At 44.0% G+C, this 17,599-nt stretch overlaps 1 protein-coding gene across 2 annotated transcripts in view; it reads right to left on the reverse strand.

Moving 5' to 3' along the window:
- Positions 1-845: 845 nt before the first annotated feature.
- CHD2 (chromodomain helicase DNA binding protein 2) overlaps positions 846-17,599 on the reverse strand; it is a 128,265-nt gene continuing 111,511 nt past the window's right edge. For both annotated transcript variants that reach the window (XM_021674333.2, XM_012438638.2), the window contains 3 exons: positions 16,253-16,466; positions 8,564-8,807; positions 846-4,447 (listed from right to left, as the gene is read on the reverse strand). In XM_021674333.2, the coding sequence (XP_021530008.2) occupies positions 4,114-4,447; positions 8,564-8,807; positions 16,253-16,466 (792 nt within the window). In that variant the 3' untranslated portion in view covers positions 846-4,113. The remainder of the gene's footprint in view (positions 4,448-8,563; positions 8,808-16,252; positions 16,467-17,599) is intronic.

Genomic DNA, 17,599 nt, shown 5'->3' on the forward strand with positions numbered 1-17,599 from the left:
ACGAAGAGTCCTCAGCTTTTCTTCATCTTTCTCAAGAACTACGTGAACTAGAAACCCCAGCCTCCCGCTCCAGCGCAGGCCAAGACTGGCAAGGACCGCCGGGGACCGCCGCATCCAAGTCCCCTGGGCTGACAGCAGAGTCACAGGAGTTGACCCTCGGCTCTGAGTAGACACATGGGCTTATTTGGTATCAAGACTTAAGAGCTTCACAGGGATTTAGTTTGGTCTCAGAGTCACCAAAACATGAGTGAAGACTGTCGATCTGGGAAACTTCAAGCCCTATTCAGCTCCACCCGCAGGCTGTGCCACCCTTCCTCTGGGCTGCGCCAGAGCTGGGCCTGCCCCGTGCCAGAACACTAGAGCTAACGTTTGTGTGTTTCCATTATAAAATGCCGCCCCCCCATAACCCATCTGTTAAATTCCCCTCAAAGCTACAGGCTGGCAGACACAGTGTTTTTATCTCCTTCAGGACAGAGGGGGTGCCCCCCCACCCCAGGTCTCCCAGGATGCTCCCAGGCAGGACTAACCCAGGGGAATTAACTACCGGTTTCGGCAACTCCAGTCCTCCCTCGATTGCAGAGCTGTGGGCCACGGCCTGGAGTTGCTCAGCCAGGGAACTGTAACCTCAGTGGTGGCGTGCTTAGGAGTAGCTTTGGAAACCCGTGGTGTTAAGGCCTGAACGCAACAATGCCACTCTACTGGGTAGAGGGAAATGCAGCTTTCTTCACAAGCTGTCAGGAAATCTAGATGTGACCCAGCAACTCAGGGAGACGAGGCGGTATCTCCAGGCACACAGCTCACACCACAATGCACTGCAACGCAACGTGTTAGCCCAATTCTAAAAATCCTCAGTAACACTTTTTAATATACAATAATCAAAAGTACAGCAGTTTTACAATGTAGGAAAATTTAATACATACTATATAAACAACATTATTTACATCAGAAATCACTAGGACAGTGGCATTTTTCACAAATATAAATTAATTACTGTTTAGTCAACAGGTTTTAAAAGTCCACAATTTTACAATAAAGAAAAACCACCTGTCCCCTGACGAGTGGGGCCCAGATGGCCTAAAGCAGCCTGGACCCTTGGCATGGCTCCCCCCGGCCCAACGCGGCAGCCCTCAGAGGAGCCGGAAGACGCTGGTGCTGGGCTGCTGCTCCTGCTGACAAGTGGATTTTGGTCTGTAGGATTTCAGTGTCATTGTGTGACTTCCTAGATAAACCGTGTTTGCACCATGAGGACTGATGCAACCTTCAGACACACCAGGCCAGAATGTCCACAGCACAGCGTGCAAAGAGTCTGGGTCTCCCTTAGAAGGGCTAAGGAATGACTGAAAGGGGAGCGAGCCCCAGGCTCTGCTGGGCACCTGTCTGCCCGGCTCTGAAAGACCACAGCGATTTTCACCTGGGTCTTCTCTAGGCGATAGTGTATCACGTCAACCCTCGTTCACGTGCAGGTTTTAGGGGATGCTAGCTCCCTTCTTCCTCAACCCCTGGTATTTCTACCAACAACGAAATCTTTCAGAGCCAGGTTCCAGGGAACACCATCCTCACTCACAGACTCCTGGGGCAGCTTCTCCCATTCACAAGTGAGAGAATTTGTGCAAAAAGATTTTTTATTTAAGCATATGCTATTCATACTGATTTAAATCAATGAAGAAATGCTTCCTTTTTCCCAATGCACTCTTCAAACACACTTCAGCACCTAAAATAGATGTCTAATGGGGACACTGTAATTTTAGAATCAACGTGTAACACTGATCTGGCCGATACTGCCTTTTGCTACTTCATATGGCACTAAGAGTCCTGAAAGTCAATGAAAGGAAGGTCTTCCTTCCTCAGGATGAGACATCTCTGGCATAACTCACATCTCCTATCAGCGACTCAAGAGAGAAGCCCTGACAAGCATGGGAACCTGATGGAAACACAGGGCCTCTGGTGACATCTTCGCCCCTCCTTTCGATCCCGGAGGACACGACCCAACTCTCTGCAGGGGCTCATCTCCTTCCCACCCCCGCTCCCATCGCTCAAGGGCTTGGCAAGCCAACCTCACCTTCCTCTTTGGCTTGGGCAACGCAAACACGGGCCAGAGTCAGTATTATCGGCAAGAGGCTCCATCTGTGGTTTCCTTCTCACTGTGTGGCCTCAGTGGGGACACATGCCCTGCCCTCTCCACTGAGCAGTCACAGAGGCCTCCATGGGAGGACTGTGGCCAGGTGGCTCATGCAGTCACCGGGGCTTTGCTTCAGGACATGTGTGGTACAAGTCTAGGCTGAGCAACCCCGAGAACTGTGAGAGTTCAGGAAGGGGCTGGGTCCGCTGAGCTCTCAACACAAGCATCCAAGACCTAGACCCTCCTCTGGAAAGAGCACGGGCCAGCCCTGTGATGCTCTGTGTGGTAGGCAGCAAGGGCCACGTCATAGCACATCTGCTTCATTCGGGGATACAGGTCAGCATGTCTGGGTAAAGGCATTCATGGTGCTGCCCAGGAGCCCAGCATGCACTTAAGTCCTCACAAGAGACTTCAGGGGGTTTAACCCTGCACATGCCCAGCAGAAGGGTTTTCACAGCTCTGAGCCTGGACATTTACAGGCACACTGGATGTTCAAGTCAGTTAATTCTGTCTCCATCTAGAAAGGCCTTTGGATACTCCAATACTGGCAAGCTATACTGAGAATAAAACTGAAGGCCCCAGTGTCAGTAAATTGAAAAGAGCCTGCTTAATTGATGCAATCAACTTGCTTCCTAAACCTGACTCAATTCAACTCTAGTATGATTCTTACTATCTATAGCTCAGTCACTGTCTTTGGATGCTCCCTGTTTCAGAAAAAGTTTAACTGAGGTTTATACCTCATCATATTCTAAGAGAAACTGAATTCAATTCTAATGATCTCCAACTAGCAGGAGAAACCTGTTCACCACAGGTACTTATTTCCATCTTCCCACTACATGATATGTGATTCTGTCCAATCGATTTCCTCAGGCTGTGCAAAGGGAACAGAAATGCAGCCGAAGTGTTGACCTAGCCCAATACTGTAAGTATCCCCCACTTTGCTGGCACTACGGAACCCCACATTAGAAGCCTGTTCGCTGCCTGCACCAGGACCCCCAGCTTTGTGATTGCCAGCAACAAGTGGTCGGTAGGCCTGCCTCTGCGTCCTCCTCTCCAGGTCCTGTAGTTTTCCTTCTCACCACAGGAATCAGAAATCCACCAGGGATTCCAGTTCCCTGGCCACACTACCCCCCACCCTAGCCCACCCTACCCGTCACCAGCCTACTCCCCAGTCAAGTAAGACCCACGCTGGCGTCAACACTGCCGAACTCACAGTACTCAAAAGTCAGCCAGAGCAACCTACTTTCCCCGGCATGGTGGGGAAAGGAGGCCCACTCAGAAGACCAAACCTCTGAAATGTACAAAGACAGTGTGGGAAAATTAGTGTTGGCAGAGATGAAGCCGCTGTGGAAGCCGCTGCCCTCTTGCTACCTCCCCACCCCAACCCCGCCCACAGGTTTCACATAATGTGGCTGAGTGTCTCATTTCTCCCAAAAATGCATTTGAGGGGTATACCTGCTCCCCTTCAAGTCCTATGCTTGTCCCCACCCACCTGCCCCCGCTACCCACTCCCCTTCAGCAGCATCCATCATGTCAGGGTGAAGCAAATCAGGCAAATCACACACTGTCCCATCAGGCCCCAGCTGCCTCCATGCACCAGCTCCTGCCGCCCATGCACTAAGGTCCTGGGAACACTGACCCTGGTGAGAAAACATTCATGACTCTGAAGATCCCCTATTCCTTAACTGGAGAAACGCATCCCAGTGAAGCTGGTATACACAAAGTCAGCTCTTCCTCCAAGTGCCCATCAAAGTGGGAGGCCAGAACTAGGCTGGAATGGGACGGGGTGCCAAAGTGCAGGAGTGGTGACCTGAATCAGAGCTGGACCCAGTGAAAGGCCTCCCATTCCTTGAAGTGCTCCTTCAGCCAGTGAGTTGACAGCAGCAGCATGTCCGAAACTCCACTTACTGGTCTAGATAACTGGCTACCGTTGGATCAGACCAAAAATATCCATGTGTTTGATGACTCTTGCTCTCTCCTTTGCGAGCTGTCCTTTATGTTTTCCGAACATTCCAATTATAATCTGGGTTGTTTTTCTGTTCTAGTGATCTCTCCAAAGGAGACCTATGATCCAGGGGTGACTTGGAGTCATGAGGAGATTTCTGAGAAGGGGGTGATCGAGGATCTGAGACTGCGGGGTGCAATGGGGGTAGGGGCTGTTTATATTCCCCCAGTTTGTCTGTGTGGAAAGAGCGGTAATGGTCTGAGGGTCCCTGGCCATGGTAGCCCATAGGGGGGCGGTGATCAGACATTCGGCGGAAATCCTGCTGGTGGTAATTTTGAGGCCTGAATTCATCGGATCTCCTCCGCTTGGAGTCATGATGGTGCCTGAAATAGAGATGCAAGGATCAGCTGAAAGGCTGAAGTCAGATTCCCATCCACTTCTCTTCACCACCCACTCGGCTCTTCCTCATACACTCATATTCAAGGACACTTACGAACAGACTCAAAGACAGATGCTCACATTGTTAGGAGTCAAAAAAACTAAAGTAATAACAAAGAGTCATTTTACACTTATTAGCAAAACACATCCTATGAAATGACACAAGCCTCATCAAGTGTGCAGTGACACAAGTATACACTTGAAACAATCACCAATGGCTTTGTAAACTCACTCCCTTTAGGAAAAATCTGATTAAGACCCATAAACATTTTCATATTTCTGGACCCAGCCCATGAGAAAAAGAGCCACAGAAATTATTTTGTAAGTTATCAGTAAGAGCAAAAGCCACCATCAACCTACATACGCAACGAGTAAGGGAATAGTTAGTAAAATTCTCTTAAAAATTAACTCAATTTGAAAAGTACTAAAATTTTTGGCTTGTACCATGGTAAACTGCTCATGATACCATGAAAAAAAGAATTAGTAAAACTCCACAACAAAGACAAGCCAACTCAAAAACAGGCGAAGGATTTGAACAGACATTTCTCCAAAGAAGATATACAAACGGCCAAAAAAACATGAAAAGGGAAATGCAAACCAAGCCCACAATGAGACTACTTCACACCCACCAAAATGGCTCTATTCATTTAAAAAAAAACAAAAATAAAAACAGGAAATAAGTGTTGCCAAGATAAGGAAAACCTGCAGCTCATACATTGCTGGTAGAAATGTAAAATGGTTCAGCCGTAAAGAATATGGCCAACGATTCCACTCCTGCGCACATATCCAAAGCTGAAAACAGGTGGTCAAGGACTTACACACCAGGCTTCCCTGTAGCATTGCTCACAATGGCTGTCAACAGATGAACGGATAAACAAAATGTGGTATAATGAAATATTCTTCAGCCATAAAATGGAATGAGTACTGATGAATGAATGAAACTTGAAAACATTATGCTAAGCGAAAGACGCCAGACACAAAAGGTCACATATTATGTGACTCTTTCTATATGAAATGTCCAGAATACACAAATCCAGAGAGACAGAATGCAGACTCGGGGTTGCCAGAGGCCGGGGAGAGGGAATCATGGGGAAGGCTTATTCAATGGTTAGAGGGTTTTCTTTGAGGGATGAAGTGTTTTGGAACCAGACAGAAGTGGTGGCTGCCCAACACTGTAAATGCACTCAGGTCATTCAACTGTTCACTTTAAACAGTTCTTTTATGTGATCTGAATTTCACCTCAATAAAAGAGAGGGAGGAAGAACTGGGCAACTTCAAGTTTCAGTCAAAATAGAGTAACAGGGACGAGATTGACCCTCCCGCCCAAAATAGCCGAAAGGGACAAAATGTATAGAACAGTGGTTTCCAAGACACCAGACGTCAGGCAACGAAGAACAGTAATCCCTGAGGAATGGACGCTAATGAAGTGAGCCTTTTAACTGCCCCTGCTCACTCTCATGATAGTCCTCAGGCTGTGACACAGGAAGAAAGAAACCCAAGAAGAGAGCAGGTGGCCTCCCAAGGTGAGGGAATGGGGAAGCAAGGTGGCTAGAGTTCATAGGACACGCTTTGAGAATCTGCAGAGAAAGAAGTTTGAAGACCTACAGAGGGTTCCCAGGTGTACAGCGGAATACTGCTTAGGGTGTGCGTGTGGGGAGACGACCCAAGGCCAGGGAAAGAACCACCAAAAGACTGAAGGCAATAGTGCCCTGTGCTCACGAAGAACTGGCATAGTGCCTGTTCTCAGAGCCACACCAAAGGCCTCCAGGTTAAAAAGGCCCTGGTGGTATGGTTTGGTGTGTCCCTCCAAATCTCACGTGGAAATGTGACCTCCAATGTTGCAGTGAGGGGTGTTTGGGCAGATCCCTCATAAATGGCTTGGTGCTGTCCAGGAGGATGATGAGCGAGTTCTCCGAGTTCATGTGAGAGCTGGTGGTTTAAAAGAACCTGGCACCTCCTCCTCTCTCTCTTGCTCCCTTTCTTGCCATGGGACACCTTGCCTTTGCCTTCCACCGTGAGTAAAAGCTCCCTGAAGCCTCCCAGAAGCCAGCAGATGCTGGTGCCATGCTTGTACAGCCTGCAGAACTGTGAGCCAAATAAAACTCTTTCTTTATAAATTACCCAGCCTCAGGTATTCCTTTACAGCAATGCGAAACAGACTAATGCAGTTGGGTAGAGTGTAATGAGGTTCCTTACCTTGGGGGTGGGCGCTCATTAGCCCTTGACTGAGCACTGCTCTGGTTCTGCCTAATGGATGTTAACAGCAAGATCTGAAAGAAGCAAACTGCTTCCAAAAAATCTGCAACTCATAACAAAGCTCCAGAATACTTATAGGAATACAAAAATATACAGCACTCAACAACGTAAATGTTACCTCTGGCATCTGATCAAAAATTACTAGGCACAGAAAGCACCAGGAGGACAGGACCCGCAGTGAGGAGGTAATTGACTGAAACTGACCCGACTGATAGGACCCGCAGTGAGGAGGTAATCAACTGAAACTGACCCAAGTGATAGGATCCGCAGACAAGGACATCAAAACCATTTTTATAACTGTGTTCCAGGTTTTAAAAAGATTAAAGACAGAACATTAATACATACATATATATATATATAAAACTTTCAGAACTTTTAGAGATAGAACTGCAATATATAAAATTCAAAGTACACTGGATGGGCCTCAGCAGTTTTGATATTGAAAAGGAAAATATTAGTGAACTTGAAGGGGCAGCAATAGAAACTTCCACAGTGCAACAGACAGAAAGCATAATTTTTAAAAAGTCAATGGAATACAAGTGAGCTGTGAGACAACTTCAAGCAAAGTAATATAGGAATAATGAGAATCTCCAAAGGAGAAGAGAGAGTGTGGGGGTCAGAAAAAATATTTGAAGAATACTGTAAAATTTTCTAAATTTTATGGAAACAATAAACCCACAGATCCAAGAAATTCAAAAATTTCCAAGCACAAGAAACCAAGGAAAAATACAACAAGGCACATCATAATCCATGACTTTTTTTTAAAGGAACATTGGGCAAAGATGACAGATTTTTCATCATGAAACTATGCAAGCAGATAGCAGAGTATTTCTTTAAAATACTGAAAGGAACTATCAAGCTAAAAATGTATACTCAGCAAAAACTGCTTTCAAAAATGAAGGCAAAATACTTTTTCAGGCATACACACAAACAGTAGAAGAATTTATCACCAGCAGACCCACACTGAAACAAAAGTCCTTCAGGCAAAAGAAAAGTGACACCAAAAAGAAATAAAGATGTACTAGAGGAATGCAGGGCAAGTGCCCACTGGGTCCAGACAACAGAGAAGGCAGGAGTGAGGGGCAGACTCCTAAGGAGGTGGCAGCAACCCAACTACAGCTGCTCTGCTAATTCGGCCTGCTGTTACCAGATCTTCCAAAAGCAATGCAGGACTTGGAGACATAGATATGAAATTTTTCCACTTTAAATTCAAGGTACAGTGCAAATAAAGCACACCATCAGCCCAGGAAAAACGAAAGCTGCTATGAAGTTAAAATACATCCAAGATTTGAAATTAGGAAATACAGATAAAATGTCTTTAGCCCTTCCTGGACTTGCTACTCTCACAATGTAAAGCTTTGGCTCATCGTATTACTGGCGGCGCTGTACAGATGTAAAGAAGGTGCAGCTTTGAAAGGCTTCGACTCTTCAGTTGTGGGCTCCTGGGAGGTAAGGACTGTGAGCTGGTACCCATCTCGGGATCCCTGCCAACTACTGTGGCTGAGAGCCTAGCACAGCGCTTGATAATTTTGGTTGCTGACTCTAATATTTTATGGCTACCACTTCACTAGATTTCCTCAAAAGATGGCAGAAAACACTTTTCCTGTACAGGTGAAATGTGCTCTCTATGACCTAGAAAATAAAACACAAAACCTATAACCAAGACTTGAGATCCCCTGTGGCTGACGCATGAGATCTTCAGCAATCTGACAAATAAATACATACATGTATCTGTCACTGTCTTTCTCCCTAGAAACAGTTCCTGGCAAAGGTCGGCACCCGGTGTCTCGCAGCCTTTCACATACCTGTCATAATAATCTCTGTGTCCCCGGTGGTCTCGGTCACTGCTGTACTGGTCGTAAGGCCTCTTTCTGGACATGTTGTTGGGTCGATAGCTTCCAGAACGGTGGGCATCCATATGTCGCCGGTCCCCATAATGGTGGTCCTTGTACCAGTGCTGTTCATACTGATGGTGCCTGTCGCTGCCCCAGGGTGGATTGTTGTTGCCACCATAGTTGAACTTTCTTTCCCTCTGCCAGTCTCCTCGATCTGCAGGAAAAGAAAGAATGATCTGATGACTGCAAGCAATGGCTGAATTTCACTTTCACACAAAAAAATTTTTTTTTTGGAGATGGAGTCTTGCTCTGTCACACAGGCTGGAGTGCAGTGGCACAATCTTGGCTCACTGTGACCTCCACCTCTTGGGTCAAGCGATTCTTATGCCTCAGCCTCACGAGTAGCTGGGACTACCGGCACCTGCCACCACGCCTGGCCAACTTTTGAATTTTTTTTAGTAGAGACAGGGTTTCACCATGTTGGCCAGGCTGGTCTCAAACTCCTGACCTCAGGTAATCCACCCGCCTCAGCCTCCCAAAGTGCTGGGATTAAGCCGTGAGCCACCGTGCCCAGCCTTTTTATTTTTGTTTTCTTCCACGCCAACCTTCTCTGGATTGTTCCAATTTTCATATGAAGCTGCTGAAGTCAGCACCAGTTTTGCTGTAGTTCACACTGGAAGCCTGACATGTTACAAATAGACATTACACTTCTCTCTTCTTGGTCTTACTGCTGCTGGCTAACATATCAGTAATGACTCCCAAATGTTCTTTCCAACAAAATTTTACAGCAAAATTTACCACTCCTCTCCTTCCGCCATCTTAAGAACTACCGCTTTTCACTCTCCATGCCTGTTTAACCTTCCAATCTATGGCAGACTCTTAAAATGAGGTTTCACTCAAAACACCAAAACTAAACTAGTTCAGAAAATGATACTGCTGCGTTTCATAGCTGCAAGGTAATAACCTCGGGTTACACATCTAACGTTTATTTTACCTGCTGGTACCTGTTGGGCCTGGCCTCTGAAAAGGAGAATCACTTGAACTCGGGAGGCGGAGGTTGCAGTGAGCTGAGATGGTGCCACTGCACCATCACGGATTCTATTAAAGACCACACTCACTGATTCTATTAATCTTCCCTATTCTGTGCATGCACGTGCGCGCACGCGCGCACACACACGCACACACGCACACACACACACAAAAAAAATGGACCTCCTATAAAAAAGTAATTTCTCTGACTTTGGACTAGGATCAGTGCTGTAACTCTTAAGGATAAGGCTAAACTACAATCCTTTTAACTTCTGTAGCCCCACTTTTCCCCTAAGGAAAAGAATCACACTCACTCAATTCAAAAAATGTAGTAAAGACACAGAAGTCTAGGGATGGACAGTTCAATTGTGGCCACCAAATACGACCACCCAGAGCCTGTGAAAGTGACTTTACCTGGAAATAGGGTCTCTGCAGATGTAATTAAGTTAAAAATCTCTAGATGAGATCATCCTGAATTTAGGTGGGGCTGTAAATTCCAGAACAGGCATCCTTTCAAAATAAAGGCAGAAGGAGATGTGTCAGGCCATGCACAGCAGAAGGCCATGCAGAGATGGAGGCAGAAATCGGTGTGATGCATCTGCGAGTCAAGAATGCCAAGAAAGGCTGGCAGTCACCAGAAGGCAGCAGGGAGGCATGGAACAGATTCTCCCTCGGAGCCTCCAGAAGTAACCAACCCTGCTGACACCTTGATTTCAGACTTCTGGTCTCCAGATATGTGAGAAATAAATGTTTGATGTTTTGAGCCACATAGTCTGTGGTACTCTGTTAGAGACGGCCCTGGGAAACTAATACAGAGGACTGACCAAAAGGAACCTAGGACTTGATGGAAAATCCATCTTCTGTCCAGAATTGTGTTAAGATCAAAGATATGCCACCAAATCAGTGTCTCCACTCATTCTGCTCCTTCTAGAATTATTCTACAGAGCCGAAGAATCGCACCATGAAGGAAATGCCCAGCTTAGAAACTGGTAGCGTTAATATGATGTACAGTCAACCAGGGGCTTACATTCATTATTGATCTGGGCAGATCGGACGAGGGCACCATAAATTTAAAATCTTTGGACTACTATCCCCAAGAATTAGCAAACAACAACATAAAGAGGCACCTTCTAAACATGCAAAAGATCCCTTGAGGATGGCTTCAAATCAAATTGAAAGTGAGATTTCTAACAAGGTGTCAATGTCTGCAGTTTTGCAGAGATACTTAAAACTCAAGCTAATTCATTTATTTCCAGAGTAAATCAAACAGAGATTTTCTTTCTTCTTAAACCCTCTGTGAGGTAAATCACAGGTTAGGAGGTATTGAGCTATTAAAAAGATGGATGAGGAATCCAAGGTTTAAATAAAAGAATGTAGTTAGTTTAATAAAAAGTTATTTTAAAGGATTGAGAATATAAGTGACATCATATGAAAAACACAAAACCAGCCTAATACTAGAAAAAAGCCAGTATAACTAATGCAACTAGGTCTAAGAACAAGGAAACATTCCCCAATCATTCTGCAAAGTCATTGGCTTTTTTCCCTAAACAAAATGGTAATGAAGTAATTTTGAACTCCGATTTTTAAGATTAGAGGACACAGAACTTATGCTTCCAGGCAGTGTAGCTTATAGAAGAATTACACCTTGCTAAAAACAATGAGAAATGGGAGATTAAAAAGAATGTGTTTAGGGCAGGTGCAGTGGCTCACGCCTGTAATCCCAGCACTTTGGGAGGCCAAGGCAATTGGATCATTTGCGGTCAGGAGTTCAAGACCAGCCTGGCCAACGGGCGAGACTCTCTCTCTACTTTAAAAAAAAATTAGCCGGGCACGGGGGTGTGTGCCTGTAATACCAGCTACTCAGGAGGCTAAGGCAGGAGAATCGCTTGAACTCGGGAGGCAGAGGCTGCAGTGAGCTGTGACGGCACCACTGCACTCCAGCCTGGGTGACAGAGTGAGACTCTGTCTCAAAAAAAAAATAAAAATGTGTTTAAAGGCATCAAGAGCAGCTAAAGCAATCAGGACTAGAAGGACTAAGATTTCACAGAGCAGAAAACCTCAAAGAGATGACGTCTGTCACCACTGAAGAGGTGTGTGATCCTGAGCACCAGCAAGAGGCTAATGATATGGGTCCTTCCCAGGCAGGAAGCATTGCTGGAGCAACAGAGAACCCGCAGAGCCATTCCAGGTCTTTCTAGGTTAGGGTGACAGTGGAGACCTGAGGGACTTCAGACACATGGCCAGCTTTCCCCTAGGGCATTTGCCAAATCTGCAGGGAGCAGGAGGCTAGTAGGCTCAGCTGAAAACTCCTTCGAAGCAAAGTAGTTCTGGGCGGTCTCATGGTATTGTTTTAAACTCTTCAACAACCTACTGGAAAGGGGGCACAGCGATGCAACTGGCCCTTAAGTGAACACTCTGAGCTAAGCTCCAGGATGGCGGGGACCAAGAGGTGAACTAGATGAAGACACTCACCTTCCACCTTTGTGCCAGGGGAAGAAGGTGCAGTTCCTCTCTGGGGTATGGTAGTATCACTTAGAGCTGCGACAATTTTTAAAACACGCTGTCCCCTAATTAAGCAAAAGTAACTAGAACTGCCGAAAGACTGGACTATATGAATGAAAAACCAAGAGAAAGAAAGCATACAATAAAAAATGACTCACAATAATTTAGATATAGGAGTTGGGGGGGAGGCAGAGATTTCTCAGTAACTATGATTAATATTTTTTAAAAAAAGAGAAATAGAAAATAGAGGAAGAGCTTTTAAAAGCCTTGAGACTTATCAGAAGACCAGAATGTATTGTTTTTAATCAAATAAAAATTCTCAAAATGACATTTACAAAAGAATGTATACTTCATTTTAATCATTACAGAATAATCTTTATAAAATTAACCTTATACTATGCTTTTATACACATACACACACACACGTATATATTCATTATATGCTTTCTAGATGTTATTCCTCATCTTTCTTCTTTTTCCTGTTAAAAGTAATGAATGGTCACTGTATAACTAGTGAAGCGATGGACAACAGACAACTGATTAACTTCCTCCAATCTTGCCTCTCCATTTCTACCATCCAAAGTTAACTGCTTAAGTCAGATGTGTATGTTTTCACATACATGTTTCTCTATGCTTGTACAAACATATTACACAAACATATACTATGGAAAACAGTTTGGCCATTCCTAAAAAGTTTAAACACAGAAATTCCCTATGAACCAGAAATTCTACTCCTAGGCATACACCTAAAACAATTAAAAGGAGGTACTCAAACAAATATTGTACACAGATTTTTACATTAATACTATTCATGACAGCCAAAAAGTAGAAACAAGTCAAATACCCATCAACAGATGAGTAAACAAAACGTGGTGTAGATATACAATGGAATACCACCGTGCCATAAAAAGGAACAAAGTACTGACACATTGTACAATGTGGACGAACCCTAAAAAGATTATGCTAAAGTGAAAAAACCAGACATGAAAGGTCACTTATAGTGTAATTCTGTTTATATATGAAATATCCAGAATAAGTAAATCCAGAGAGACAGAATACACAGACTGGTAGCTGCTGGGGGCTAGGAGAGGAGAAAATGTAGAGAAACTGCTTAATGGGCATGGGATTTCCATCCGGGGTGATAGAGAAGTGTGAGAGCTAGATAGTAGTGGTCACACAACACTGTGAACACACTAAACAGCACTGAACTGTTTACTTACAAAAGTTGACACTTATGTTATGTGAATTTCATGACCAATACATTTAAAAGCACAGGGGTGCTTATTTTTTTCTCTCTTTTTGTTTGAGACAGGGTCTCTGTCATCAAGGCTGCAGTGCAATGGCGCAATCATGACTCACTGTAGCCTCAAGCCTATCCTAGGCTCAAGAGATCCTCCCACCTCAGCCTCTCAAGTAGCTGGGACTACCAGCATAAGCCACCACACCAGGCTTTTTTGTTTTTAAATTTTTTAAATTTTTTTGTAGATACAAGGTTTCATTATGTGGTCCAGACTCCTGGCCTCAAGCAATCCTCCTGCCTTGGCCTCCCAAAGTGCTGGGAATAATACAAGCATGCGCCACCACACCCAGCCTCCAGTTTTTAAAATCTAAAAAGCAAACTCTTACGTGGATATACTACATAACGAAAGAAGAAAATAATAATAAATTTTTAAGAAGATAAAAAGCAAACACATTCTTTTAACTGAAAATAATACTGGATGCAAATGTTCTATTATTAATTTAACCATTCCCTATTAATAGATGTTGGAGTAATTTCCAGCCTCTGGCCATTTTCATACAGGCATGTTTTCATTTCAGTAGGTCAGACTCTACAAAAATGGCATTACCATTGTCAGGGAGCTTATGTATTCAGACATTCCAGATTCTTTTCTGAAAAGATTACAGCAATTCACACTCTTAGCAATCAGCGTGTATTTCCCTTTTTAATTTTTGCTGATCTGAATGGGTAAACAAATCGGTTAACCTACTGTAGCTTTCATTTATATCTCCCTAGTGGCCAGGCTGGTCATCTTGTCATATTGGCCATTTGAATTTTGTCTTTTATATGAACTGTCTAATTCATAACTTTTGCTCATTTTGATAAGCTCTATAGAGTTTTGTTTTTCCCAACCAAATTTCCAAATTTTTAATTCAATCTGGATTCCTTTGAGTTTTGTTTCAAAACTGCAAATTTTTTTTTTTTTTTTTTTTTTTTTTTTTTTGAGACAGGGTCTCATTCTATCGCCCAGACTGGAGTGCAGTGGCACAATCTTGGCTTACCGCCACCTCCACCTCCCAGGCCCAAGAACTTCTCCCACCTCAGCCTCCCAGGTAGCCGGGACTACTGTACCACTATGCCCAGCTAGTTTACACTTTTGTAGAGATGAAGTCTCCCTATGCTGCCCAGGATGTAAAAATTTTTTTAACTGACAATTAAAAATTGTATATACTTTTGTATATACAATTGAGTACAACGCAATGTTATAAAAAACATAGACACTGTAGAATGGCTGAATCAGACATATGCACTACCTCACACACTTAGTTTTTGTGGCAAGAACATTAAAATCTACTCTCTTAGCAATTTTCAAAAATATAATACATTGTTATTAACTACAGTCCCCATGTTGTACAACAGATTTCTCAACTTACTGTTCATATCTAATTGAAATTTTATCTCCTTCGTCAATATCTTCCCAACTCTCCCCTGACCCCCGACCCTGGTAATCATTGTTCTACTCTCTGCTTCTGTGAATTTGACTTTTCTAGATTCCATATATAAGTGAAAATATGCAGTTTCTCTCTTTCTGTGCCTCACTTATTTCACTTAACATACATGTCCTCCAGATTCATCCATGTTGTTGCAAATGACAGGATTTCCTTCTGTTTAAAGCTGAATTACTATTCCATTGTGGACATACACATTTTCTTTATCCGCTCGTCTGCTGATGGGCACTTCAGATGATTCCATATCCAGGCTATTGTAAATAATGATGCAATGAATATGGAAGTGCAGATATTTCTTCGACGTTAGTAACTAACTGCATTTTCACTGAATATACACCCAGTAGTGGGACTGCTGGGTAATATGGTAGTTCTATTTGTGATTTTTTGAGGCATCTCTACGTCGTTTTCCGTAACAGCTGCACTAACTTTCATTCCCACCAACAATGTGCTGGGTTCCCTTTTCTCCACATCCTTGGCAACACTAACCTTTTGACTTTTTCGTAATAGCCATTCTAACAAGTGTGAAGTGATATCTCATTGTGCAGTTCCCTGATGACAGTCACGTTGAGCATTCTTTCATATACCCGTTGGCCACTTGTATGTCTTCTTTTGAGAATGTCTATTCAGGTCCTTTGCCCACTTTCTAATCGAGTATTTCCCTTCTCACTATATAAGAAGCTGAGTTCCCTACACAGTTTGGATATTATCCCCTTTTCAGATGTATGGTTGGTAATATTTTCTCCTCTTACACAGGGTGTCTCTTCACTCTGTTGATTGTCCACTTTTCTATTCAGTTATCATTTTGTTCTCAATTTACAAGAGCTCTTTCAGTGTTAGCAATTTGAACCATTAACTGTCATACAGAATGTAAACTTCCCCCTCAGTCTTTTTCCTTTGTTCATGTTAGCTGGGTTCTTGTTAATCTGAAGTTGAAACAATAATCCTGGGGCCTGGCGCAGTGGCTCACACCTGTAATCCCAGCACTTTGGGAGGCCGAGGTGGGCAGATCACGTGAGGCCAGGAGTTTGAGACCAGCATGGCCAACATGGCAAAAACCTATCTCTACTAAAAATTTAAAAATTAGCCAGGCATGGCGGTACACATCTGTAATCCCAGCTACTCGGGAGGCTGAGGTACAACAATCATCTGAACCCAGGAGGTGGAGGTTGTAGTGAGCCAAGATCGCGCCACTGCACTCCAGCCTGGGTGACAAAGCAAGGCTCAGTCTCAAAAAAAACTGGGGGATCTTTATTTCATGTTTTCTCTCATTAAGAGAGGACAATAAAGTGTTAGAAGAGAATACAGCATAAAAAGTCCAGCCACTGCCTTTGGAAACTGAAATGACTGTGTGAATGTTTTATTTTTTGGCATCTCTTTTAAAAACTCCACTTAATGACCTACCTGCATTACTGAAGTGTCTCTTGTTGGGGTGACTGTAGTTATCTCTTGGGTGTCCATGCATCTGGGGGCCATGGGAGGCAGGCAAATGAGGCTTCTGAGGGTGAAGGTTATGTGAGGTATGGGACTGAGATATCAGAGAGTCCCGGCTGGAGCCTGAGGCCTCTGGACGAAATGGTTTCTTACCCCCGATCATGTCATCTTTCTTCTTTTGTTCCTACAGAGTAAAAAGAAACCAAAGAAGCTCAAGATCCCAGGCTTAATTCCCCAGAGCAGAATAAAGACTATCACCTCTAAACCACTCCCTCTTGTCCTTCCTGACTTTTGAACTGTCATTTACTACCTCCTTACCAAAAACGCTCATAAATTCCACTGTTAGGCTGTCGGCTGGGGGAACTCAGTGGGATGCACGCTTAGTTTGAGCATTATTGCTAAAGACCTGCAGGAACACATGCAGACCACTAGATGTCACTGTACAGGGTATGGAACAGGCCCCCAGTGGGGCGGCACTCTCACAGGATCATCTGGGGCCATGGAAAACCAAGCTAACCACAACAAAAAACCCTCAACTGTCCAGTGAAAACTCACTCTTATGCCAAGCTAAATATCTGAATGCTGGAGTAACATTACTCCTTATCACACAAGTCTAATGTCTGATATAAAAAAAAAATCGCAAAGTAAAGTAATCTAAAATCTAACCAGCAACAATTATAAATAATCCTGTTAATAATTTAGCACATATTTTTCTAAGCCTTTTTTTGTATTCATATAGATGTTTTTAAACAAAAATATTTGGTATTCATTTTTCATTTAATGTATTGTGAAAATCTTTCCATGGCAAATACTTATTTCTCCATTATATTTAATGATTGATTAGTTCTCCTCAATGTGGATATATCATGATCTACTGAATTTTTTTTTTTTTTTGAGACAGTCTCACTCTGTCACCCAGGCAGGCGTGCAGTGGTGCAATTTCAGCTCACTGCAACCTCCACCTCCTCATGCAATCCTCCCACCTCAGCCTCCCAAGAAGCTGGGGCTATAGACCTGTGCCACCCCGCCCAGTTAATATTTGTAGTTTTTGTAGAGATGAGGTTTCACCATGTTGGCCAGGCTAGTCTCAGTCTTGGCCTCAAGTGATCCGCCCACCTCAGCCTCCCAAAGTGCTGGGATGACAGGCACGAGCCACGGCTCCCGGCCATATTGGCCTCCACGCCCACACCGGGTGCGCCACCTGTGCAGCCTCCTCCATGTCGCTTCTGCAACCATTCCCTACTCCAAAGGAGAGGCAACTTCTGAGCACCTCTCACAAATGAGTTGCAGGATCCCTTACATGCAAAAGCTGGAAGG

Source organism: Aotus nancymaae, unplaced genomic scaffold (assembly GCF_030222135.1).
Source record: "Aotus nancymaae isolate 86718 unplaced genomic scaffold, 86718_ANA_hifiasm-v0.15.2.pri h1tg000014l, whole genome shotgun sequence".
Classification (NCBI taxonomy): Eukaryota; Metazoa; Chordata; class Mammalia; order Primates; family Aotidae; genus Aotus; species Aotus nancymaae.